A 27,578-nucleotide genomic window follows, 5' to 3' on the forward strand; every position below is an offset into this window, starting at 1 on the left:
TCTGAGTTAGGAATACTACACACCAGGGCGAGTGTTCCTAAATCCATGGGAGCAACTGTTGGCCAATGGCCAATTTCTACTGGGTCGCAGCTTAGGTTTGGCTGTGGCTACAAATATTATTCTCATCTGGAGAGTCCCAAGAACCAATTAACTGAACTGAATAAATCAAATAGCTGTGATCTATGAACTCCTTGGAGATCAGGAGATGAGTATGGAAAGATGTTCAGTAGCATTGAGACGAAGCCTCATTACAACCCCCCAACCCCTGACCCCGAGTTGTACCTTTCGCTTCCGGGGTATGGGGTCCACAAACGGAAAATGAGTGCTCTCTGTGACGTCCTCGCTGACGTCATCACCCTGGGAGGGGAGCAGGAAGCTCTTGCTGGCATCGTTGGAGAGGGGTGGGGATGGCGTGGAGGGCACTGATTGGTCGCTGGTGTCCCAGCTCCAGTTGCCACTGGTGGAGCTGCTGTAGCTGGTCGACAGCACCTCCTTCCACCCCCTGCTAGCCGGCTCCGGAACTGCAGCTGGAGACAGCGAAGGGCCGGTCAGTACCATGCTATCATAGCCAAGGAGGCAGCCAATCTGAGAATTTAGCTTTAATTCACTTATTACTCTAAAAATCTTGTCACAAAATGTGTTTTGCATTGCCTTGTGGTGAAACATAATGAAAAATAAGAGGTAGAGCCTCCCAGCAGGATGCGTGTGTGTTGGGGATTTTATTAGCTCATATGAATCAATGACTGACTGGTCCATGGGGGCCAGTGTAGATGAGAAGGATCCTACAGAGAATAGAGTCCTAGGAGTTCTACATGTTGTCTTAGGGAAGATTAACCTCTTATCCCTCAAAGACATTGAGGGTTAAGCACAACAGCACAACAATGAAACCAGGGGAAAGAAAATAAGATATTGGAGGGAAAACAGGTACAGTTGAATCATGTACTGTATGAATAGAGTTTGATGACATTTCTGATTTATCATGAAAAATTAATACAGCTTTGCCCTTTCTCCCCACATACAGTACAGTATACCCTCCCAGCACCTAATACAGTGCATTCGGAAAGACCCCTTCACCTTTTCCACATTCCACAACCTTATTCAAAAAATTATTAAATATTTTACCCACTCCTTAATCTACAAACAATACCCCATCATGACAAAGCAAAAAATATTTTTTGACATTTTTCAAATGTATTACAAATAAAAACTGTAATATCACATTTACATAAGTATTCAGACCCTTTACTCAGTACTTTGTTGAAGCACCCTTTGGCAGCGATTGCAGCCTCGAGTCTTCTTGGGTAAGACGCTACAAGCTTGGCACACATGAATTTGGGGAGTTTCTCCCAATCTTCTCTGCAGGTCCTCTCAAGCTCTGTCAGGTTGGACAGGGAGCGTGGCTGCACAGCTATTTTCAGATCTCTCCAAAGATGTTAGATCGGGTTCAAGTCCGGGCTCTGGCTGGGCCACTCAAGGACATTCAGAGACTTACAAGAAGCCCCTCTTGCATTGTCTTGGCTGTGCTTAGGGTCGTTGTCCTGTTGGAAAGTGAACCTTGCCCCAGTCTGACCTCCTGAGCGCTCTGGAACAGATTTTCATCAACAATCTCTGTACTTTGCTCTGTTCATCTTTCCCTCAATCCCGACAAGTCTCCCAGTCCCTGCCGCTGAAAAACATCCCAACAGCACGTTGCTGCCACCACCATGCTTCACCGTAGGGATGGTGCCAGGTTTCCTCCAGACGTGACACTTGGTATTCAGGGAAAAGACTTCAATCTTGGTTTCATCATACCAGAAAATCTTGCTTCTCATGGTCTGAGAGTCCTTTACGTGCCTTTTAGCAAACTCCAAGTGTGCTGTCATGTGCCTTTTACTGAGGAGTGGCTTCCGTCTGGCCACTCCACCATAAAGGCCTGATTGGTGGAGTGCTGCAGAGATGTTATTCTAGAAGGTTCTCCACAGAGGAACTCTGGAGCATCGGGTTCTTGGTCACCTCCCTGACCAAGGCCCTGCTCCCCCGATAGCTCAGTTTGGCTGGGCGGCCACCTCTAGGAAGAGTGTTGGTGGTTCCAAACTTCTTCCATTTAAGAATGATGGAGGCCACTGTGTTCTTGGGGACCTTCAATGCTGAAGAAATTGTTTGGTACACTTCCCCAGATCTGTACCTCGACACAATCCTGTCTCGGAGCTCTACGGACATTTCCTTTGACCTCATGGCGTGGTTCTTTTCTCTGACATGCACTGTCGACTGTGGGACCTCATATAGACAGGTTAGTGCCTTTCCAAATCATGTCCAATCAATTGAATTTACCACAGGTGGACTCGAATCAAGTTGAAAAAACATCTCAAGGGTGATCAATGGAAACAGGATGCACCTGAGCTCAATTTCAAGTCTCATAGCAAAGGGTCTGAATACTTACAGTACCAGTCAAAAGTTTGGACACACCTACTCATTCAAGGGTTTTTCTTTATTTTTACTATTTTCTACTGGATGGGGTGAATATATTTTATATGACATACATGATTTTTTTTAAACTAGTAAATCGTAACAATTTCTGTTAGTTTTTGCCACCATGTGGGTTTTAGCTTGCTTGAGCCTGCGAACTGAGGAGTGTTAATTCACCTGTTTCCATACATGTTTCATTTTAAAGCATTTATCTCACAAAGGAGTTGTTTAATCTAACTGATTATCTATTTATCTGTACATGGAATTGTATTTGTGTTTTTTTCATTAAAAAAAATCTTTACAGGAAAATGCCACGGGCACTATCTGATGTGTGGAGACATTTCACTGCAGCTAATGTAGAATAAAAAGCTGTGTACATTTGCAAATACTGTGCCAGATTATATGTGAAGAAAGCAACAAAGATGCAGAATCATCTGGCCAAGTGCATAATGCTCAGCGCTCACAACAAGCAACCTCTGGCAAAAGTCCCTCTACTTCTATTTGAGGTGAAAATTATGAATCAGACACCTTATCCATAGCAACAGCTCATGGTCCTCCTGGAATCAGAAGGTTTTTTGACTCAATGGAGGAACGTAGTCATAGAAATGCTGATGAATGTCTTGCTCGAGCTGTGTATGCAACTGGTTCACCTCTGATGCTTACTGGCAATGTGTATTGGAAGATATTTCTGAATGTTCTTCGCCCAGCATACACCCCTCCAACCAGACATGCTTTATCTACTCATTTGCTGGATGCAGAGTTCAACAGAGTTCAAGTGAAGGTCAAGCAAATCATAGAGAAAGCAGACTGTAATGCAATCATCTCTGATGCGTGGTCGAATGTTCGTGGGCAAGGAATAATTAACTACATCATCTCCAACCCTCAACCAGTATTCTACAAGAGTACAGACACAAGGGACAACAGACACACCGGCTTCTACATTGCAGATGAGCTGAAGACAGTCATCAATGACCTTGGACCACAGAAGGTATTTGCACTGGTGACAGACAATGCTGCGAACATGAAGGCTGGTCTAAAGTGGAGGACTCCTACCCTCACAACACGCCCATTGGCTGTGCTGCTCATGCATTGAATCTGCTCCTCAAGGACATCATGGCACTGAAAACAATGGATACACTCCACAAGAGAGCCAAGGAAATGGTTAGGTATGTGAAGGGTCATCAAGTTATAGCAGCAATCTAAGAGCACCACATTGAAGCTGCCCAGCAACACCCGTTGGGGTGGTGTTGTCATCATGTTTGACAGTATCCTGGAGGGGAAGCAGTCTCTCCAAGAAATATCACAGTATGCCAATATAGACAGCCCCATCAAGAGGGTCCTCCTGAGAGTGGTAAGCAGCCTGAAACTCCTGAAACCTATAGCAGTAGGCATTGCACAGATTTAGGGAGACAATGTTTAGACTCTGCTTGCAGATGTAATAGAAGAAATCTGTACTGCCCTGCCCACTTCACTGTTGCTCCATGCAGAGGAAACTGCAGTTCTGAAATACATCAAAAAATGTGAAGAATTCTGCCTGAAGCCCATACTCGCCGCAGCATACATGTTGGACCCCAAGTATGCTGGCAAGAGCATCCTGTTTGGAGCAGAGATCCACAAGGCCTTTGGTGTCATCACTACCGTGTCTCGCCACCTTGGCCTGGATGAGGGCAAGGTTCTTGGCAGTCTGGCGAAGTACACTTCCAAGCAAGGGCTTTGGGGTGGAGATGCAATATGGCAGTCGTGCAACATATCTCATCTGCCACCTGGTAGAAGGGACTTTGTGGATCTGAGGCTCTTTACCCTGTTGCCTCCATCATCCTCCAAATCCCACCAATATCAGCCGCCTCAGAGCGCAACTGGTCCTTGTTTGGGAACATACACACCAAAGCACGCAACAGGCTGACCAATACAAGGGTTGTAAAATTGGTCGGGCAAATTTGAGGCTTTTTGAGCCTGACAACGAGCCATCCTCAACAAGGTTGGAAAGTGACAGTGAAGATGAGGCCTCAGAGTGATGTTCAAAAGGTGGACATTGAGGAGGTCCAGGGAGAAGTCACGGAAGCCTGAGAGGAAGACAACCAAAGCTTTAGTTTCTAGACTATCATTTTACAGATGTATGTTGAAAACGTTTTTGGGAGATGCGATGGATCTTTGGGGATCATTCAATATTCCCTTTCTTTTGTTGTTCAGTGAAATCATCCTACGTGAAGAGTCAACTCATTTAACTAAAGTTAAATTCGTAACTAAATCATTTTTTAAAATTTCTATTTGAAGGATTTAATCACTTGCAATAATGTCTCCATATGATATGGTAAATATATCCAATGTAAAAAACATCTACATTTAAATGGTATTAATATTAATTTGCATATATTCTGTTAATTCCCATATATTTCCCATTAATTCCCACGGAAAGTTTCCACATCTGAATATTCCCCAAAATGTGCAACCCTAGCGCTTAGTGGGACTATCATTTGTTTTTCAACAGGACAACGACCCCAAACACACCTCAAGGCTGTGTAAGGGCTATTTGACCAAGGAGAGTGATGAAGTGCAGCATCAGATGACCTGGCCTCCACAATCACCAATTGAGATGGTTTGGGATGAGTTGGACCGCAGAGTGAAAGAAAAGAAGCCAACAAGTGCTCAGCATATGTGGGAACTCCTTCAAGACTGTTGGAAAAGCATTCCTCATGAAGCTGGTTGAAGGAATGCCAAGAGTGTGCAAAGCTGTCATCAATGCAAAGGGTGGCTACTTTGAAGAATCTAAAATCTAAAATAAATGTAGATTTGTTTATGTGTTATTCACAGTTTTGATGTCTTCACTATTATTCTACAATGTAGAAAATAGTACAAAATAAAGAAAAGCCCTTGAATGAGTTTTAACTGGTACTGTATCTAAATAAGGTATTTCTGTTTTTAATTTGTTATATTTATGCTTTAAATTTGCAAAAAATTTCAAAAACCTGCTTTCGCTTTGTCATTATGTCGTTTTGTGTGTAGATTAATGAGATGTTTAAAAAAAAAACATTTTTTTAGAGTAAAGCTGTAACGTAACAAAATGTTACAAAATGAAAAATCTAAGGGTCTGAATACTTTCCGAATGCACTGTATGTTATGGATTAACCCACTTGAATCAATAACAGAACTGTGGAGATGGGGACAAGAGTGGTTAAATACAGTATATTTACAGTATACTGTAGATTTAGGGAAGGGGGGAGAAAATCCCCCAAAATGTTAATGGCTAGGTTTTAACCACAATGGACCAGGCTTACATAGGGAGTCGTTTTCCAAAGGTACACTGACCCAGCCACACGTGACCCTAATGTGTGTTTCAACACAGTGGCTAGGTATCAGCCCTCATCTCCTCACCTCAGAGTGATCAGAACATCTAATGAACAATAGGGGAAAATGGATGTGGATTTAGAGGTACAGTAGGTTTGTAGGGTTGCCAGCCCTCCTGGTTTGGCCTGGGCTCTCCTGGAAACAGCCTTATTCCTCCTGGCGAGCAGTACAGCTGTTAATGCCTAAATGAAATTAATATATTAAGTGTGAGCAAGGTCTTTTATAATCTGTATAACCCAGTCATCTGGTTCTGAGTTGACAAACCCTAGAATAGAGGTCATTTTTTGTCATTTATCAATAGAGGGTGATGACAAAACTTGTGAATTTCTGGTAAAACCGATAAACAAGTGTCCTCTCCCCTCTCTTATCCCTCTATCCCTCTTGTTTTCTCTATAAAAGAAACAGCAATCAGCTTAATGGCACTCCCAGGAGTTGCCGTATTGCCTGATTAAAAAGAAAAACTTAATAGAAATAGCATGAAGTCAAATAAGGCTGCTGTCCAATGAGGGGGGATAGGGGTGGTAAAAAAAACAACCGCAAAATAAAAACACTTGCATGATTAAGTTAAAGAGAAAATCAACTGAGAAACGATCTGTATTTAATGTTTTTCATTAGTCCACTGTTGCTGTTGTGAGGACTTAAGTTTAGATGACATTGGGCTTTCAAGAAGCCAAGTGTCAAGCTGCAAAATGCTACCCAATATCTTGAAAACTTGACTGCTTTTGAGGGTTAGGGTTACAATTCAAGTTACAATAAGGGTTAGGTTTAGGGTTAGGGATTTGGGGTTAAGTTAGGGTTAAGGTTAGGGTTAGGTTTAAGGGTTAGGAAAAAATAGGATTTTGAACGGGAATCAATTGTTTGCTCCACACAAGGATAGTAAAACAAAGATGTGTGTGTGTGTGTGTGTGTGTGTGTGTGTGTGTCTGTGTGTGTGTGTGTGTGTGTGCGTGCGTGTGTGTGTGTGCGTGTGTGTGTGTGCGTGTGTGTGTGTGCGTGCGTGCGTGCGTGTGTGTGTGTGCGTGCGTGTGTGTGTGTGCGTGCGGGCGTGTGTGGGGTCTTACCTGAGGATGTCTGGGTGAGGACCAGTGGGGAGGTGGATAGTGATGTCAGGACGGTGGCAGCCATTACCTCCTTATCAGCACGACCTGAGGGTTTCCTGCAATACACACCAGATACAAGGTTACACATTATGGACATAAAACCGATGGAGGTGCGAGAAACCCACAACCAACATGCTATTCCTGCATAGCAAACTGTATCAAACCGGCACACCTGTAACAGTCATTCTACAATATATATATATATAAGCATACTAGCATAGAAAAATGTCCCATTGTTCACTATAATGTCTTCAGAGTTAGATTTCCACACTGTAGACTGACCAATAGCTGTGTTCGCCATTGCAGACCACCCATCAACTGAGAATGCCGCAGTCAAACCGACCAATCATGTGTCTGCCATAGCCAAACCTAGAAACCAGGAAAAAGCTCAACCCTATCCCAATCCCAACTCTGAAATATACCAGCCAGGCTTTCTTTAGACAGAACAACAAACTGTTTTATAGCATGGAATGGAAAATTAGAGTACAATAATAAATACTGTGTTCCACTCCCCTGTGAATGCTGAAAATTCCCCCTTAGCACGGAATGCTGACCAGACCGACGTTCGGATAACGTTCGGATAACGTTCAGATAACCAGAACACTCCTTTTGCAGCGCACTGTCACATTAGTCTAGCAGTGGGTGAAGGCTAAAGACACTGGCGAGCCCCGGCTAATGGCTGGGTCATGACTACAAGATCCGGTTTTGTTTATTCATGGTTCATTGCTATTGGTTGGGGGAAATTCCAAACGCCTGAGATGGGTCACAGGACAAGCTTCTCTAGCTACCTGAGAGAATAATGATATGATCATATGATAGGGGGAAGCTGGCTACATGTAAGGCATATATTCCGCTACAGCTGTCAGCTGCTTTAAAAAAGGAAGTAAAGTGAAAGAGCAAGAGGATAAGAGAGCGGGACAGAGAGAGAGAGAAAGAGAAAGAGAGACCAGAGAGAGAGAGAGAGAGAGAGAGACGTTTGGCGATGTTGTTACAACCTCTCTGTACCCAGCACACTCCTTGAAAGAGCCTTCAGCTCAACCCTGTATTTATACTGCCCACTGGCACGGAGAGCTCTACACACTAACTGAACAGGGTAGTCTTTGAGAGAGGGTCATCTAATAAAAAACATAAAGAGCATGCAGTAATCTGTGTCATTATGTTGTAAAGACCCAGATCCTCACTTCCTATGCACCACTGCTCTCTGACCTCTCTCTCTCTCTGACCTCTCTCTCTCTCTGACCGCTCTCTCTCTCTGACCTCTCTCTCTCTCTCTCTCTCTCTCTCTCCCCCATCTAAAACATAAACAGTTCTGTCAGACAAAGAAATGATGAAGCAAAAATCCACACACCTACACCCAGCACACTGAAATACAATGAAGCTCACAATAACAAGAACAAAACGACAGACGGTCTGGTCTGCAGCTTTAAGATCATACCACTCCGCCTCCAGACTGCTCCCCTACACAACCAGAGTAAACTGGTTTGAGAAGCGCTCTCAGCCAAGCCCTAAGCCCTGGCAAAGCTGCACTACACACACACTCACAAACGCACACACCAAAACTTCTGCCCTAAGTAAACACACAGCCAAAATGTCTCCTGCGTTTCTCTTCTAGCTGGGTCAACTTCCAAACATGAGAGAGAAACAGTGCTGGATGGGGTGCAGACAGATCTGAAAGGAATGCATCAACTATGAAGCAATCTGTCTTTATAACACACAGACTAAAACAATAACAGAGAGAAGAGTAGAGGGCAACATAGACTTTACACATCACTGTTTTCACTTGCTCAGACTGACCTCATGGTTAGCCAAGTTTAACATCTCAAAAAACAAGACTGTGTGTGTGTGTGTGTGTGTGTGTGTGTGTGTGTGTGTGTGTGTGTGTGTGTGTGTGTGTGTGTGTGTGTGTGTGTGCGTGCATGGAATGGGTCTAATCTGCTTATCTCTATCCAAGTGTGTCTGTGGATCCTCTGACATTGAGGGGAAACATCAGGAATACATGTCTAGGGAACACACACACACACAAACGCAGCATACATTTTGCTGCCATTCTCTGACCGCCTCTTTAGTCTGTGCCTGCTGGGTAGTACGTGGGCATTTCCATATAAAAGGACCCATGTGCACCAACATGCGAAGTTCATAGGAGCATGTCAAATTGAGTGTCAAATGAAAGATAAGAGTCTATATATTTTTTAAATGAAGGCATAGACACAGTACCAGTCAACAGTTTGGATACACCTACTCATTCAAGGGTTTTTCTTTATTTTCACTATTTTCTACATTGTAGAATAGTGACGACATCAAAACTATGGGTGGCTACTTTGAAGAATCTCAAATCTCAAATATATTTTGATTTGTTTAACACTTTTTGGGTTCTCCTTTGGTTCTCCTCTGAACAGTTGATGTTGAGATGTGTTTGTTACTTGATCTCTGTAAAGCATTTACAGTATGTGGGCTTCAATCTAAGGTGCAGTTAATTGGCGATTTCTGAGGCTGGTAACTCTAATGAACGTATCCTCTGCAGCAGAGGTAACTCTGGGTCTTCCTTTCCTGTGGCGGTCCTCATGAGGACCAGGTTCATCATTATGGTTTTTGCGAAATTCTTGAAAGTTCTTGAAATGTTCCACATTGACTGACCTTCATGTCTTAAAGTAATGATGGACTGTCGTTTCTCTTTGCTTATTTGAGCTGTTCTTGCCATAATATGGACTTGGTCTTTTACCAAATAGGGCTATCTTCTGTAAACCATCCCTACCTTGTCACAACACAACTTATTGGCTCAAATGCATTAAGAAGGAAAGAAATTCCACAAAATAACTTTTAACAAGGCACACCTGTTAATTGAAATGCATTCTAGCTGACTACCTCATGAAGCTGGTTGAGAGAATGCCAAGAGTGTGCAAAGCTGTCATCAAGGCAAAGGGTGGTGTAACGCCCTGGCCATAGAGAGGGGTTTTGTTCTTTATTTTGGTTAGGCCAGGGTGTTACATTGGGTGGGCGTTCTATGTGCATTTTTCTATGTTGGTTTGTTTCATTGATTTTGGCCGTGTGGCTTCCAATCAGGCACAGCTGTAGAGTGTTGTTGCTGATTGGGAGTCACACATAAGTGCCTGTTTTTCCGTTGGGGTTTGTGGGTAATTGTTTCTGTTTTGTATTGCACCTGACAGTACTGTTTGGCTGTCGGTTTTCTTGTTTTGTATAGTGTTCTTTCGTCCATTAAATTACGTCAATGATGAACACTAACTCCGCTGCGCCTTGGTCTACTCTCTCTCCCGACAGCCGTTACAGGTGGCTACTTTAAAGAATCTAAAATCTAAAATATCTTTTGATTTGTTTGACACTTTTTTAGTTACTACATGATACCATATGTGTTATTTCATTGTTTTGATGTCTTCACTATTATTCTACAATGTAGAAAATAGTAAAAAATTAAGAAAAACCCTTGAATGAGTAGGTGTGTCCAAACTTTTGACGGGTACTGTACATTCTCAACCATTTTACATCCTAAAAATGTTCAATAAGTAAAGGCTTTGATTTCTGGTCAGATGGAAAAGGGTCTACCAGGAAATGTCTTAGAGGGTATCAGAAATACATCAAAGCACAATAATGTTGAAGTAAAGACCCCTGACAATTAATAAACACTTATATTTAGTTTGGGAGAAATCATTTGCCTTCTGTAAGTTTAAGAAACATTGCCTTATAATTCTGTTGCCAAAAACCCACAAATCTACAACATACACTACATCACCAAAAGTATGTGGACACCTGCTCGTCAAACATCTAATTCCAAAATCAGGGGCTTTGATAAGAAGTTGGTCCCCCCTTTGCTGCTATAACAGCCTCCACTCTTCTGGGAAGGCTTTCCACTAGATGTTGGAATATTGCTTCAGGGACTTGCTTCCATTCAGCCACGAGCATTAGTGAGTTGGGGCACTGATGTTGGGCGACTAGGCCTGGCTCGCAGTCGGCTTTCAAATTCACCCCAATGGTGTTTGATGGGGTTGAGGTCAGGGCTCTGTGCAGGCCAGTCAAGTTCTTCCACACCGATCTCCAAATATCATTTTTGTATGGACCTCGCTTTGTGCACAGGGGCATTGCCATGCTGAAACAGGAAAGGGCCTTCCCCAAACTGTTGCCACAAAGTTGGAAACACAGAATAGTCTAGAATGTAATTGTATGCTGTAGCATTAAGATTTCCCTTTACTGGAACTAAGGGACCTAGCCCAACCATGAAAACAGCCCCAGAACATTATTCCTCAGCCACCAAAATGTACATTTGGCATACTGCATTGGGGCAGGTAGCGTTCTCCTGGCATCCGCCAAACCCAGATTTGTCTCTCAGACTGTCAGATGGTGAAGCGTGATTCATCACTCCAGAGAACGCGTTTCCACTGTTCCAGACTCCAATGGCGACAAACTTTACACCACTCCAGCCGACACTTGGCATTGCACATAGTGATCTTAGGCTTCTGTGCGGCTGCTCGGCCATGGAAACTCATTTCATGAAGCTCCAGAAGAACCGTTATTGTGCTGACATTGCTTCCAGAAGCAGTTTGGAACTCGGTAGTGAGTGTTGCAACCGAGGACAGATGATTTTTACACGCTACGTGCTTCAGCAGTCGGTAGCCCCATTCTGTGAGTTTGTGTGGCCTACCACTTCCTGGCTGAGCAGTTGTTGCTCCTAGATGTTTCCACTTCACTTAACAGCACTTACAGTTGACCGGGCAGCTCTAGCAGGGCAGAAATTTAATGAACTGACTTGTTGGAATTACTGCAACTGAATTGGCTACAAGGGGAAAACATAGTAGTCACAAACCACCATACTGTTATGTTCAGCTCATAGGGTCACATGCTACTGTCCTCCTTTCCACTGGCATACTGTTATGTTCAGCTCATAGGGTCACCTGCTACTGTCCTCCTTTCCACTGGCATACTGTTATGTTCAGCTCATAGGGTCTCCTGCTACTGTCCTCCTTTCCACTGGCATACTGTTATGTTCAGCTCATAGGGTCTCCTGCTACTGTCCTCCTTTCCACTGGCATACTGTTATGTTCAGCTCATAGGGTCTCCTGCTACTGTCCTCCTTTCCACTGGCATACTGTTATGTTCAGCTCATAGGGTCTCCTGCTACTGTCCTCCTTTCCACTGGCATACTGTTATGTTCAGCTCATAGGGTCACCTGCTACTGTCCTCCTTTCCACTGGCATACTGTTATGTTCAGCTCATAGGGTCACATGCTACTGTCCTCCCTTCCACTGGCATACTGTTATGTTCAGCTCATAGGGTCTCCTGCTACTGTCCTCCTTTCCACTGGCATACTGTTATGTTCAGCTCATAGGGTCTCCTGCTACTGTCCTCCTTTCCACTGGCATACTGTTATGTTCAGCTCATAGGGTCTCCTGCTACTGTCCTCCTTTCCACTGGCATACTGTTATGTTCAGCTCATAGGGTCTCCTGCTACTGTCCTCCTTTCCACTGGCATACTGTTATGTTCAGCTCATAGGGTCTCCTGCTACTGTCCTCCTTTCCACTGGCATACTGTTATGTTCAGCTCATAGGGTCACCTGCTACTGTCCTCCTTTCCACTGGCATACTGTTATGTTCAGCTCATAGGGTCTCCTGCTACTGTCCTCCTTTCCACTGGCATACTGTTATGTTCAGCTCATAGGGTCTCCTGCTACTGTCCTCCTTTCCACTGGCATACTGTTATGTTCAGCTCATAGGGTCTCCTGCTACTGTCCTCCTTTCCACTGGCATACTGTTATGTTCAGCTCATAGGGTCACCTGCTACTGTCCTCCTTTCCACTGGCATACTGTTATGTTCAGCTCATAGGGTCACCTGCTACTGTCCTCCTTTCCACTGGCATACTGTTATGTTCAGCTCATAGGGTCTCCTGCTACTGTCCTCCTTTCCACTGGCATACTGTTATGTTCAGCTCATAGGGTCTCCTGCTACTGTCCTCCTTTCCACTGGCATACTGTTATGTTCAGCTCATAGGGTCACCTGCTACTGTCCTCCTTTCCACTGGCATACTGTTATGTTCAGCTCATAGTGTCTCCTGCTACTGTCCTCCTTTCCACTGGCATACTGTTATGTTCAGCTCATAGGGTCTCCCGCTACTGTCCTCCTTTCCACTGGCATACTGTTATGTTCAGCTCATAGGGTCACCTGCTACTGTCCTCCTTTCCACTGGCATACTGTTATGTTCAGCTCATAACTGTTTTCTTCTCTTTCTGTCAGGTGTTCAAAGCAACTGTGAAAACAGTCTGGACAATCCGTCCCTCTCACTTTCTCTCTTCTCTCTGTCCAATTAATGTCACTTCTCCCAGCTCTTACTGACACCTACCATGACACCTACCACCTCCCCTCTTCCCATTTACTGGAACAAGCATCGTCCCCCACTGAGCACCGGCAGACACTGGACATCCATGGACATTGAAAAGTAGTTGAAATTTTGTCAGTCCGCCCTGGCCGGACCAAATCTGGACCAATCTATGTTTCACAAGTTCTGACAGCATAGGAACTGTACAGTAGAAAACAGTACAGACCAGTACGTGACAGTTGCACACACTAGTGTAGAGTACAGTATAATGTAGAGTAATGTACTGTATTGTACTGTACTCTACCGTACTGAACTCTACTGTGCTGTGCTCTACTGTGATGTTGAAACTTGCGAAACAAAAGGCATTTATGATTGTTTCAGATTTGGTCTGGTCCAGACCAACCCAATGTAGTCGTGTTTAGTTTGGGGCGGAGCTCCCAAATAATGCAAAAGAAGGATATTGCATAGTTTTACCTTTGTGTACCTATTCAGGATACATCACCATGAAGATAATTATATTAATATCCTTAATTATGCATTTCTGTATAGTACAGGTGTAATTCCAATCCTGTAATTCAGTTACCAGATGTAAATCCACTTCACCTGCTATAGTTCAATATCCAAAAGACATTGTTTCCAACTCAAGGTGTCATGTCATAGTGGACACCCCATTCTTTCTGCAGACATCTATGAATCTTAATTTGGAGCAGATCTTTTTGGGAAAATGTGGTCACATAAAAATCTGAGTGAGATTTTACTGTAATTCTGTTACCAAACTTTGCATCTGCATAGTTCTTCCAGTAAATTCTTTTGGGTTACATTTTTGGTGTAAATTGTTCAAAGTAGTCCTTGTGCATATAGTTGTATGGTTTGTTAAACTTTGAAGTAAAAGTTTTTTGTTTGGCATACAAGTGTAAAATCTGAGTTAAAGCGTAATTCCGTTACCGTGGAATTGCCCATGTCTCATACTGGCAGTGGACTGGACCATTCCCTCTGGCCATGACACACACACACGCCCCTCCTGATTTCCTGACATGAAGAGTTTCCGCTCCTCCGCGTTTCCCGACAGGGATCTCTAGTCACAGTGCTGAACCAGAGCTTCATCAGGTGTGTGTGTTTGTGTGTGTATATGCGTGTGTGTTTGTGTGTAACTTACATCTCTACCCTTGAGTTTACCTCCCTCTATGGTCAATCTACTGTTGTTCACCAGATAACTTTATATCAATGTTTACACAAGACAACAGAACATGGCCAACAGCCTAGCAATAAAACCAACCCACACAGATAATAAACACACATATTTATACACACATGGACACATACAATAACATTCATATACACACATATGAAACTACTGAGAAAGAAAAGGTTGAAAATGATTTCAAGGCATCGGTCCATCCATCCTATACTTAAGCAATAAGGCCCGAGGGGTGTGGTATATGGCCAATATACTACCGCTAAGGGCTGTTCTTAAGCACGACGCAACACGGAGTGCCTGGATACAGCCCTTAGCTGTGGTATATTGGCCATATACCACAAACCCCTGAGGTGCCTTATTGCTATTACAAACTGGTTACAAACATAATTTGAACAGTAAACAAGTTTTGCATCATACCGTGGTATATTGTCTGATATACCATGGCTTTCAGCCAATCAGCATCCAGGACTCAAACTACTCGGTTTATAATAGCCGATATGTACTGTATGTACTTGGGTTTGTGTATATAATCTGTTTCATATGATGAACATCCATGGGATTGAAACATTTTCACTTAAGATGGAGCCATATAAAAGTACAGGTAACTGCCAAAATAAAGGAAACACCAGCACAAAGTGGCACTGGGCCACCACGAGCCAGAACAGTTTCAGTGAACCTTGGCATAGATTCTACAACTGTCTGAACTCTATTGGAGGGATGCAACACTATTCTTCCAAGAGAAAGTCCATAATTTGGTGTTTTGTTGATGGTGGTGGAAAACGCTGTATCAGGTGCCGCTCCAGAGTTCATTTGGGTTGAGATCTGGTGACTGAGATGACCATGGCATATGGTTCATATCGTTTTCATGCTCATCAAACCATTCAGTGAACACTCATTCCCTATGGATGGGGTAATTGTCATCCTATGAGGGCATAGCCATGGTAGACAAAATAATGGCCTGCCCAGCATTTTTATACATGACCCTAAACATGATGGGATGTTAATTGACTAATTATCTCAGGAACCACACCTGTGTGGAAGCACCTGCTTTCAATATACTTTGTATCTCTCATTTATGCAAGTGTTTCCATTATTTTGGCAGTTACCTGCAATTTCAAATTATTTAAGACATCTACAGCTCTGTTTGTCTGACTTTACTCCTTTGTTTTTTTATTCTTCAATTTCTCACATGGTTATAGTGATCATGTTCTTTTTCAAAGTGACCCTGGTTGGGGCAATCATGGAATTAAAATACAATTCAATTCATAGGATCTCAATGGGACCACACCCCTTTGGCAGCATGACAGTCGATAGGCCAGCTAAAGTAAAGAAGCCAGGTGCAGCCAGTTACACACACACACACACACACACACACACACACACACACACACACACACACACACACACACACACACACACACACACACACACACACACACACACACACACACACACACACACACACACACACACACACACAGCCGAATAGGGCCCCAGAGCACCAAGAGATTGCAGTGTTGCGATATTGGCTGGAAACTGGAGCCGAGCCAATGAAACGCAGTGGAGCAACAGGCCCAGAGAGGGAGAGAGGGAGAAAGAGAGAGAAATGTGTGTGTGTGTGTGTGGGGGGGCTCTAAGTTACTAAATCAACACTCTGGTGAACTTCTGGTAAGAGCTCCTTGGTTTCCTGGATGATACACACCCATGCATGTTAATAAGAGAGAAGACGGAAGAGTATCTCACCAGCCCCAAAAATAGATAAATCTGCAATGTCTTTGTTTATCTAGCGTGCTAAAGTTAGCCTCAACAGCCTACCCCATGCCCAACACCTCTGTCCACCATCATTTCACCAGAAGTTATCCATGTGGATAATTAACATTGTTTATCTTTCAATGTGTTCCGACACCACTTTACATGAACTCAAATCAAATCAAAATCTGATTTATTGGTCACGTACACATGCTTTGCAGATGTTATTGCAGGTGCAGTGAAATGCTTATGTTTCTAGTTTCAACAGTGCAGCAATACCAAACAATACAATACACACAAATACAAATAAATCGAAATACATTTAAAAAAAGCAATGCCAAGACTCAGGAATATAAATATATATATGTATATAATGGTGTGAACAGACAGTATAGACAGTATATGAATAGAAAAGGTGTGTACAGCCTCAAACTAACTATTATACCAAATTCAAATGCACTTCAATATTTTGTCTTGCCCATTCACCCTCTGAATGGCACACATAAACAATCCATGTCTCAATTGTCTCAAGGCTTAAAAATCCTTCTTTAACCTGTCTCCTCCCCTTCATCTACACTGATTTGAAGTGGATTTAACAAGTGACATCAATAAAGGATCATAGCGTTCACCTGGATTCTGGTCAGTCTATGTCACTGAAATAGAAGGTGTTCCTAATGTTTTGTACACTCAGTGTACATTCTGTATGAAGTGGGTAAAGCAGTATGTAAACATGATTCAATTCACCAGTGTTCAATGACAATGTACATAGGGCATCAGCCTCTAAGGTGCAGGGTAGAGTACAGTGTGGTAGCCGGCTAGTAACAGTGAATAAGGTCAGTGGTGTAAAGTACTTGTGGTGTAAAAATACTTTAAAATACTACTTAAGTAGTTTTGGGGGGTATTTGTGCTTTACTATTTATATTTTTCACAACTTTTACTTTAACTTGACTACTTTCCTGAAAAAAATAATATACTTTTTACTCCATACATTTTTCCTGACACCCAAAAGTACTTGTTACATTTTGAATGCTTAGCAGGAGAGGAAAATGGTCCAATTCTTGCACTTGTCAAGAGAACATCCCGGCCATCCTTACTGCCTCTGATCTGGCAGACTCACTAAACACAAATGCTTTGTTTGAAAATGATGTTGACGTTTTGGAGTGTGCCCCTGGCTATACGGAAATAAAAAATAAATAAAATTGTGCCGTCTTGTTTGCTTAATATAAGCAATTTGAAATGATTTATACTTTTACTTTTGATACTTAAGTACATATTTGCTATTACATTTACATTACTTTTACTCAAGTAGTATTTTACTGGGTGACTTTCACTTTACTTGAGTCATTTTCTATTAAGGTATCTTTACTTTTAGTCAAGTATGACAATTGGGTATTTTTTCCACCACTGACTACCTGTACTGTCTCCACCTTTTAGATGGATGAACAGGCCGAGGCTCAGGTGGCTGAGGTCCTTGATGATCTTCTTGGCCTTCCTGTGACAGGTGCTGTAGATGTCCTGGAGGACAGATAGTGTAGCCCTGGTGATGTGTTGGGCTGACTGCACCACCCTCTGGAGAGTCCTACGGTTGCGAACGGCGCAATTGCTGTACCAGGCAGTGATACAGCCCGACAGGAAGCTCTCAGTGGTGCATCTGTAGAAGTTGAGGGTGTTAGGGGCCAAGCTGAATAACTTCAGCCTCCTGACTTAGATCGGTCTCCTATGCACCCTGAAAAGAAGGGCTCATACACGAAACGTTCTTGCGCGCAATAAAAATATGTTCATTTAAGTTTATTCACCGGAGTGCTGTCCTATTTTTGATATTTAATTAACATGGAACCCCATCATTTATGGAAAACACTGGATTCAGTGCCGAAGACCCGAAAACAACAGTCAGAAGAAGAATCAAGCAGTTTGTGTGTGTGTGTGTGTGTGTGTGTGTGTGTGTGTGTGTGTGTGCGTGTGTGTATATCCTCACTTGGCAGGGTTGTTGCCTCTTGCTCAGACTGACATGACATCTGTTGTGTGTTTGACCTTGGCTGGGTGAGGAAGGGGGGTGAACAACATCCCCTTTTCCATAGAGAATACACACACATGCATAACAACATTGCAAATGTTGAGACAAACCTTCCCTTGGGCAGAGCATTTTATTTATTAATTTATAAAACATATGTTCCATCTCCAGTTTGCCCCCCCCCCACACAAACACAGATATTTGTCATTCACTTGTGTTTTGATCAACAAGATCTCACGGTTTGACCAATTTGACATTTATTCCTGTTTCTCCAAACAACAAATTTGCTTGCTCCAAACGTCAATTTAAAAGTTGTTTGACACCTTGGGTTGCCACGGTCGATCGGTTGAGCCTCCTGGCAAGACACCTGGCGGCTAGTTAAATTTAGGCATTCATTCCGAATGGTTAAGTTAAGGGTTAAGGTTTGGGATAGGGTTAAATTAAGTTTAGGCATTAATTCCGAATAGTAAAGTTAAGGGTCAAGGTTTGGGCATCCAGAAAAACTCAAGCCTACTTGATGGTAATAGCACTCACTGCTGCCCCAAGCGGTGGGGTTCGAAGGTATGTCCCGACGTCCTCGGGACATGGATGGACGTCCAATTTTGAAGTGAATCTTGAGTGACCTGGCTGGTTTTGATATTGGTCCAGCTCCCTGTAGAGGGACAGTCTGCCATGAAAGGAGGGTTACTCCTCTGAACTGTAGCTATCAGCAGGCTCTCTCTCCCCTGTCCCAACAGCCTGCTGTCCCCTCCACCTCCCCTAATAATAGTAACCCCCGGCCTCCCTCCTCTCTATAATATCCCCATCCTGGCCTTCAACTACCATGTTACGTAATGGCCCCTGCCTCCTCTCTCCCACCTCCTCTCCATCTCCCCCTTTTTTACAGCAGTTTACAGCAATGATATACACTCATTCATGTCTTTCTCTTCTCTCTATTCCTTCCTCTATCTATTTACTTCTCCCACTCCCGACTCTTCTTCCTTGAAGAAATATCTCTCTCTCAGACAACTGTTACATGCATAGCCTCAGAACATCTCGTTAATCCACATTGCAATCTTACAATCTCTTCTCACATGCTTCTACTGTTATATAAGGACCAATAACATAAGTCCTATTGTATGGTACAGAGAGAAAGTAGTTAGCCTACGCAGAACTGTGTAAAGTGGCTGCATCAAGTTATTGTAAAGAAGCTAGCTAGCAAATGTAGAAAGGCTAGCTAATGTAGAAAGGTTAGCTAATGTAGAAAGGCTAGCTAATGTAGAAAGGTTAGCTAATGTAGAAAGGCTAGCTAATGTAGAAAGGCTAGCTAATTGAGGCTATTTTGTGGCGCTCTCCGTTGTCTACAACAACTCCATTTATATTAAACAACAGCCCACCTGTTGGTAGATCACTGTAGCCTACTCCTTCTCAGTTAGCCAATTTAATTCCCTAATTTTAATTTGATGTTGCATTGATTAGAAATCTCCCACTTCACTTGCTACATCAACAATAACAACAAGCCACATGCTGTGAAACATGTCTAGGCTACCGGTGTGTTTTTTTAATAAATTAATAAAAATGGTCATAAAATTGTTGTTTTATTAAAATGTCAAATGCATTGGTCTATCCTTGTAGGCTATGTAGCAATCTCACATAGATCATTTTATTTCATTTTAGACAAAGCCTTTTCATTGTTAAAATATAACTATATATGTTTTCCTTCTCAAAAATGAATACTCTCACAAGTAATGGAATACTAACTCCCCAGTTGGCAATGCATCTCAGTGTTAGAGGCGTCACTACAGACCCTGGTTCGATTCCAGGCTGTATCACAACCGGACGTGATTGGGAGTCCCATAGGGCGGTGCACAATTGTCCCAGTGTCATCCTGGTTAGGGTTTGGCTGGGGAAGGCCATCATAGTAAATAAGAATTTGTTCTTAACTGACTTGCCAAGTTAAATAAAACATAAATAAACGAACATCCATTAGAATATTCCAATAACTGTGCCCATGCCTAATGAACCATGAATGTGATGATGGCTATTCAGTCCACAGACAAAAAGTCTCTCTCTCTCTCAATCCTAGAATGCTATCTGTAGCCTCAGTGCCCAGCACTAACACCAGATAGCTTGTACGGACAGAAAACTCTAGCTTCTGTTTCTGTGTGTTTGTGACACAAGAGCTTCATTCCCCTGCAGTCTCAACCTCCCCTGACACACGACACACATGCACGCACACAGTCCTCTTCACCGTAACTGACTTAAAGCAGATAGCCTCTGGCATGATGTCCACTCTAGATGTTTCACATTCTTTGACCAGTTTCTCTTCCTCGCTAGATACAGTACCTTCAGAAACTACTCACACCCCTTTACTTTTCCCACATTTTCTTGTTATACAAAGTGGGATTAAAATGGAATTGTCATTTTCTGTTAACTATCTGCACAAAATACTCATTAATGTCAAAGTGGAAGAAAAATATATCTTGATTAGATACAGTGCATTCGGAAAGAAATCAACCCCCTGAGTCGATACATGTTAGAATCACATTTTGCAGCAATTACAGCTGTGAGTTTTTCTGGGTAAGTCTGTAAGAGCTTTGCACACCTGGATAGTACAATATTTGCACATTACTCTTTTTTAAAGTCTTCTTCTTTTGATCATTGCTTGACAGCCATTTCATGCCTTGCCATAGATTTTCAACCTGATTTAAGTCAAAACTCTAACTAGACCACTCAGTAACATGCAATGTTGTCTTGGTAAGCAACTCCAGTGTACGGTTGAAGTCGGAAGTTTACATACACTTAGGTTGGAGTCATTAAAACTAGTTTTTCAACCACTCCACAAATTTCTTCTTAACAAACTATAGTTTTAGCAAGTCGGTTAGGACATCTACTTTGTGCATGACACAATTCGTTTTTCCAACAATTGTTTACAGACAGATTATTTCACGTATAATTCACTGTATCACAATTCCAGTGGGTCAGAAGTTTACATACACTAAGTTGACTGTGCCTTTAAACAGCTTGGGAAATTCCAGAAAATGAAGTCATGGCTTTAGAAGCTTCTGATAGGCTAATTGACAACATTTGAGCCAATTGGAGGTGTACCTGTGGATGTATTTCAAGGCCTACCTCAAACTCAGTGCCTCTTTGCTGACATCATGGGAAAGTCAAAAGAAATCAGACAAGACCTCAGAAAATAAATTGTAGACCTCCACAAGTCTGGTTCATCCTTGGGAGCAATTTCCAAAGGCCTGAAGGTACCACGTTCATCTGTATAAACAATAGTACGCAGCCGTCATACCGCTCAGGAAGGAGACGCGTTCTGTCTCCTAGAGATGAATGTACTTTGGTGCGAAAAGTGCAAATTAATCCCAGAACAACAGCAAAGGACCTTGTGAAGATGCTGGAGGAAGCAGGTACAAAAGTATCTATATCCACAGTAAAACGAGTCCTATATCGACATAACCTGAAAGGCCGCTCAGTAAGAAAGAAGCCACTGCTCCAAAACTGCCATAAAAAAGCCAGACTACGCTTTGCAACTGCACATGGGGACAAAGATCATACTATTTGGAGAAATGTCCTTTGGTCTGATGAAACAAAAATAGAACTGTGTGGCCATAATGACCATCGTTATGTTTGGAGGCTAACAAGCCGAAGAACACCATCCCAACCGTGAAGCACAGGGGTGGCAGCATCATGTTGCGGGGGTGCTTTGCTGCAGGAGGGACTAGCGCACTTCACAAAATAGATGGCATCATGAGGAAAGGACAATTATGTCGATATATTGAAGCAACATCTCAAGGAAGTTAAAGTCAGGAAGTTAAAGCTTGGTCGCAAATGGGTCTTCCACATGGACAATGACCCAAAGCATACTTCCAAAGTTGTGGCAAAATGGCTTAAGGACAACAAAGTCAAGGTATTGGAGTGGCCATTACAAAGCCCTGACCTCAATCACATAGAACATTTGTGGGCAGAACTGGAAAAAAAAGTGGGTGCAAGCAAGGAGGCCTACAAACCTGACTCAGTTACATCAGCTCTGTCAGGAGGAATGAGACAAAATTCACCCAACTTATTGTGGGAAGCTTGTGGAAGGCTACCCGAAACGTTTGACCCAAGTTAAACAATTTAAAGGCAATGCTTCCAAATACTAATTGAGTGTATGTAAACTTCTGATCCACTGGGAATGTGATGAAAGAAATAAAAGCTGAAATAAATCATTCTCTCTGCTATTATTCTAACATTTCACATTCTTAAAATAAAGTGGTGATCCTAACTGACCTAAGACAGGGAATTTTTACTAGGATTAAATGTCAGGAATTGTGAAAAACTGAGTTGAAATCTATTTGGCTAAGGTGTATGTAAACTTCTGACTTCAACTGTATATTTGGCCTTATTTGTCTGTTAGAAAGCCTACTGAACCAGGTTTTCCTCTTGGATTCTGTCTGTGCTTAGCTAGATTCCGTTTATTTTTATCATACAAAACTCCCTTGCCGATGACAATCATACCCATAACATGACGCAGCCACCCCCATGCATTAAAATATGAAGAGTGGAACTCAGTGATATGCTGTGTTGGATTTGCCCCAAACATAACGCTTTGTATTCAGGACATAAATGTCATTATTTTGTCAAATATTTTGAATTTTTACTTTAGTGAGTCATTGCAAACAGAATGCATGTTTTTTAAAAATTACTTCTGTACAGCCTTCTTTTCACTCTGTCAACTAGGTTAGTACTGTGGAGTAACTACAATGTTGTTGATCCATCCTCAGTTTTCTCCTATCACAGCCATTAAACTCTGTAACTGTTTTAAAGTCACCATTGGCCTCATGGTGAAATCCATGAGCGGTTTCCTTCCTCTTCGGCAACTGGGTTTGGAAGGATGCCTGTGTCATTGTAGTGATTGGGTGTATTGATACACCATCCAACGTGTAATTACTAACTTCACCATGCTCAAAGGGATATTCAATGTCTGCTTTTTTTTACCCATATACCAGTAGGTGCCCTTCTTTGTGAGGCATTGGAAAACCTCCCTGGTCTTTGTGGTTGAATCTGTGCTTGAAATTCCCTGATCAACTGAGGGACCTTACAGATAATTGTATGTGTGGGGTACAGAGATGAGGTAGTTATACAAAAATTATGTTAAACACTATTATTGCAGACAGAGTGAGTCCATGCAACTTTGTGACTTGTTAAGCACATTTTTACTCCTGAACTCATATAGGCTTGCCATGACAAAGGAGTTGAATACTCAGCTTTTCATTTAAAATTGATTTGTATACATTCGAAAAACATAATTCCACTTTGCCCTTATGGGGTATTGTATGTAAGCCAGGTACAAACATCTCAAGTTAATACATTTTGAATTCAGGCTGTAACTCTGTTCTGTTGGAATACCCACAGACCGACCATAATGGTCAGGGGTTCCATATCAGAGATAATAAGAGAGTAGGGTAAAATGTTCCGGACGGCTGCATGATAACGCTCTCCGCAGCCGATGTGAGTAAGACCTTTAAACAGGTCAACATTCACAAGGCCGCAGGGCCATACGGATTACCAGGACGTGTACTCCGAGCATGCGCTGACCAACTGTCAATTGTCTTCACTGACATTTCCAACCTCTCCCTGGCCGAGTCTGTAATCCCAACATGTTTCAAGCAGACCACCATAGTGCCAGCGCCCAAGAACACTAAGGAAACCTGCCTAAATGACTACTGACCCATAGCACTCACGCATGTAGCCATGAAATGCTTTGAAAGGCTGGTCATGGCTCACATCAAGACCATTATCCCAGAAACACTAGACCCACTCCAATTTGCATACCGCACTGACAGATCCACAGATGATGCAATCTCTATTGCACTCCACACTAACATTTCACACCTGGACAAAAGGAACACCTATGTGAGAATGCTATTCATTGACTTCAGCATTCAACACCATAGTGCCCTCAAAGCTCATCACTAAGCTAAGGACTCTGGGACTAAACACCTCGCTCCGCAACTGGATCCTGGACTTCCTGACGGGCCGCCCCCAGGTGGTAAGGGTAGGTAACAACACATCCGCTGTGCTGATCATCAACACGGGGGCCCCTCAGGGGTGCGTGCTCAGTCCCCTCCTGTACTCCATGTTCACTCATGACTGCACGGCCAAGCACGACTCCAACACCATCATTAAGTTTGCTGATGACACAACAGTGGTAGGCCTGATCCCCGACAACAATGAGACAACCTATAGGGAGGAGGTCAGAGACCTGACCGTGTGGTGCAAGGACAACAACCTCTCCCTCAACGTGATCAAGACAAAGAAGATGATTGTGTACTACAACAAAAGGAGGACCGAGCACACCCCCATTCCCATTGACGGGGCTGTAGTGGAGCAGGTTGAGAGCTTCAAGTTCCTTGGCGTCCACATCACCAACAAACTAACATGGTCCAAGCACACCAAGACAGTCGTGAAGAGGGCACAACAAAACCTATTCCCCCTCAGGAGACTGACAAGATTTGGCATGGGTCCTCAGATCCTCAAAAGGTTTTACAACTGCACCATCAAGAGCATCCTGATGGATTGCATCACTGCCTGGTGTGGCAACTGCTCAGCCTCCGACCGCAAGGCACTACAGAGGGTAGTGCGTACGGCCCAGTACATCACCGGGGCCAAGCTTCCTGCCATCCAGGACCTCTATACCAGGCGGTGTCAGAGGAAGGCTCTAAAAATTGTCAAAGACTCCAGCCACCCTAGTCATAGACTCTTCTCTCTGCTACCGCACTGCAAGCGGTACCGGAGCGCCAAGTCTAGGTCCAAGAGGCTTCTAAACAGCTTCTAACCCCAAGCCATTAGACTGCTGAACAGCTAATCAAATGGTTACCCAGGCTATTTGCATTGCCCCCCCCCCCCCCCCCTCCCCTTCTACGCTGCTGCTACTCTCTGTTATTATCTATGCATAGTCACTTTAATAACTCTACGTACATGTACAGGTTACCTCGACACCGGTGCCCCAGCACATTGACTCTGTACTGGTACCCCCTGTATATAGCCCCACTTATGTTATCTTCTGCTGCTCTTTAATTATTTGTTATTCTTATCTCTTAATTGTTTATTTTTTTTGTATTTTCTTAAAACTGCATTGTTGGTTAAGAGCTTGTAAGTAAGCATTTCACTGTAAGGTCTACCTGTCGTATTTGGCGCATGTCACAAATAACATTTGATATGATTTTATATAGAGTAGGGCTGGAAATTGCCAGGGACGTCACGATACAATATTATCACGAAACTTGGCTTCCAATATGATGTGTATTGCGATTCTCACAGTTCTCACGATTCTACAGTGCATTCGGAAAGTATTCAGACCCATTTACTTTTTCCACATTTTGTTACATTACAGCATTATTCAAAAATGTATTAAATATTTTTTTCTCATCAATCAAAATACAATACCCCATAATGACAAAGCAAAAACAGGTTTTTGAAATGATTGCAAATGTATAAGAAATACAAAAACTGAAATATCACATTTACAAAAGTATTCAGACCCTTAACTCAGTATTTTGTTGAAGCACCTTTGGGAACAATTACAGCCTTGAGTCTTCTTGGGTATAACGCTACAAGATTGGCACACCTGTATTTGGGGAGTTTCTCCCATTCTTCTTTGCAGATCCTCTCATGCACTGATGGAGAGCATCGCTGCATAGCTATTTTCAGGTCTCTCCAGAGATGTTTGATCGGGTTCAAGTCCGGGCTCTGGCTGGGCCACTCAAGGACATTCAGAGACTTGTTTCCGAAGCCACTCCTGCATTGTCTTGGCTGTGTACTTAGGGTCGTTGTCCTGTTGGAAAGTGAACCTTCGCCCCAGTCTGAGGTCCCGAGCGCTCTGGAGCAGGTTTTCATCAAGGATCTCTCTGTACTTTGCCAAGTTCCTCTTTCCCTCGATACAGTCCCTGCCGCAGAAAAATATCTACAGCATGATGCTGCCACTAACATGCTTCACCGTAGGGATGGTGCCAGGTTTTTCTCCAAACTTGACGCTTGGCATTCATGCCAAAGAGTTCAGTCTTGGTTTCACCAGACCAGAGAATCTTGTTTCTCATGGTCTGAGAATCCTTTAGGTGCCTTTTGGCAAACTCCATGAGGGCTGTCATGTGCCTTATACTTAGGAGTGGCTTCTGTCTGGCCACTACCATAAAGGCCTGATTGGTGGAGTGCTGCAGAAATAGTTGTCCTTCTGGAAGGTTCTCTCATCCCCACAGAGGATCTCTGGATCTCTCAGAGTGACCATCGGCTTCTTGGTCACCTCCCTGACCAAGGTCCTTCTCCCCCGAATGCTCAATTTGGCCACACATGCTTTCTGAATGCACTGTATACGTATGTATTGCGATTCGATGCTGTGATTGTATTGCGATCCGATTTTCCAAACATATTGCTCACCATATGTCTGCCGCAGAGGGTCAAGAGAGAGCCATGAGAAAATGAATTTCGAGGTGTAATAGAAATAAACGTGCTGAAATTAATTGTCTCCCTATTTTTTTTAAAGATGGTGTCACGTACTGACCAGTATAAGGGGTTATTTGTTATTGTAGTTTGGTCAGGACGTGGCAGGGGTGTGTTTGTTTAGAGTGTTTCGGGGTTTGTTGGGCTATGTTCTGTTTTAAGAGGGGTGTTTGTTTAGAGTGTTTCGGGGTTTGTTGGGCTATGTTCTGTTTTGAGAGGGGTGGTTGTTTAGAGTGTTTAGGGGTTTGTTGGGTTATATTCTAGTATGTCTATTTCTATGTGGTGTTTGTTGGGTTGACCTTCAATTGGAAGCAGCTGCTCCTAGTTGCTTCTAATTGAAGGTCCTATTTAAGAGGGGTGTTTTCTATGGGATTTTGTGGGTAGTTGTTTCTTGTTTAGCTGTGTGCCTGACAAGACCGTTATCGTCGTTGGTTTTGTATGTGTGTTTTGTTTCGGTTTTCCTTCTTTCTGCCGAATAAAAGAAGATGAGTATACACATTCCCGCTGCGTTTTGGTCTAATCCTTACGACACCCGTGACAGAACTACCCACCTACAAATGACAAAGCAGCGGGGTAAGGAGCACGATGAAGAAGGGTGGACATGGGCGGAGATGAGGATGAGCATATCCAGGGCTATGGAGGAGTTAAGGGAGCCTGAGAGGCAGCGGGTAGTTTGGCTGGGCCAGGGTTGAGCCCTAAGCCAACTCCCCGTGCTTACCGGAGGCAGGGTGGTACTGGTTAGGCCCCGTGCTATGGGGTGATGCGCACGGCTTCGAGGCCGAGCATCCACAGGCCGGTGTGCTCGGTGCCAGCGTCCTGCATTTGCCGCACCAGCCAGTACGGGTGGTGCCAGTCCTGCGCTCGAGACCGCCAGTGCGCCTCCACGGCCCAGTGTATCCTGTTCCCGCTCCCCGCACTAGCTCTAAGGTGCGTGTCTCCAG

The 27,578-nt window shown here is 43.2% G+C and overlaps 1 protein-coding gene across 1 annotated transcript in view; it reads right to left on the reverse strand.

Annotated features, from left to right (window-relative positions):
- The window catches only part of LOC106566587 (zinc finger protein 704), a 115,854-nt gene that overhangs the window by 31,805 nt on the left and 56,471 nt on the right, over window positions 1–27,578 (reverse strand). Inside the window, 2 exon segments of the mRNA XM_014134727.2 lie at window positions 283–527; window positions 6,852–6,946. Of these exon segments, the coding sequence (XP_013990202.2) occupies window positions 283–527; window positions 6,852–6,946 (340 nt within the window).

This window comes from Salmo salar, chromosome ssa13, assembly GCF_905237065.1.
Source record: "Salmo salar chromosome ssa13, Ssal_v3.1, whole genome shotgun sequence".
Taxonomy (NCBI): domain Eukaryota; kingdom Metazoa; phylum Chordata; class Actinopteri; order Salmoniformes; family Salmonidae; genus Salmo; species Salmo salar.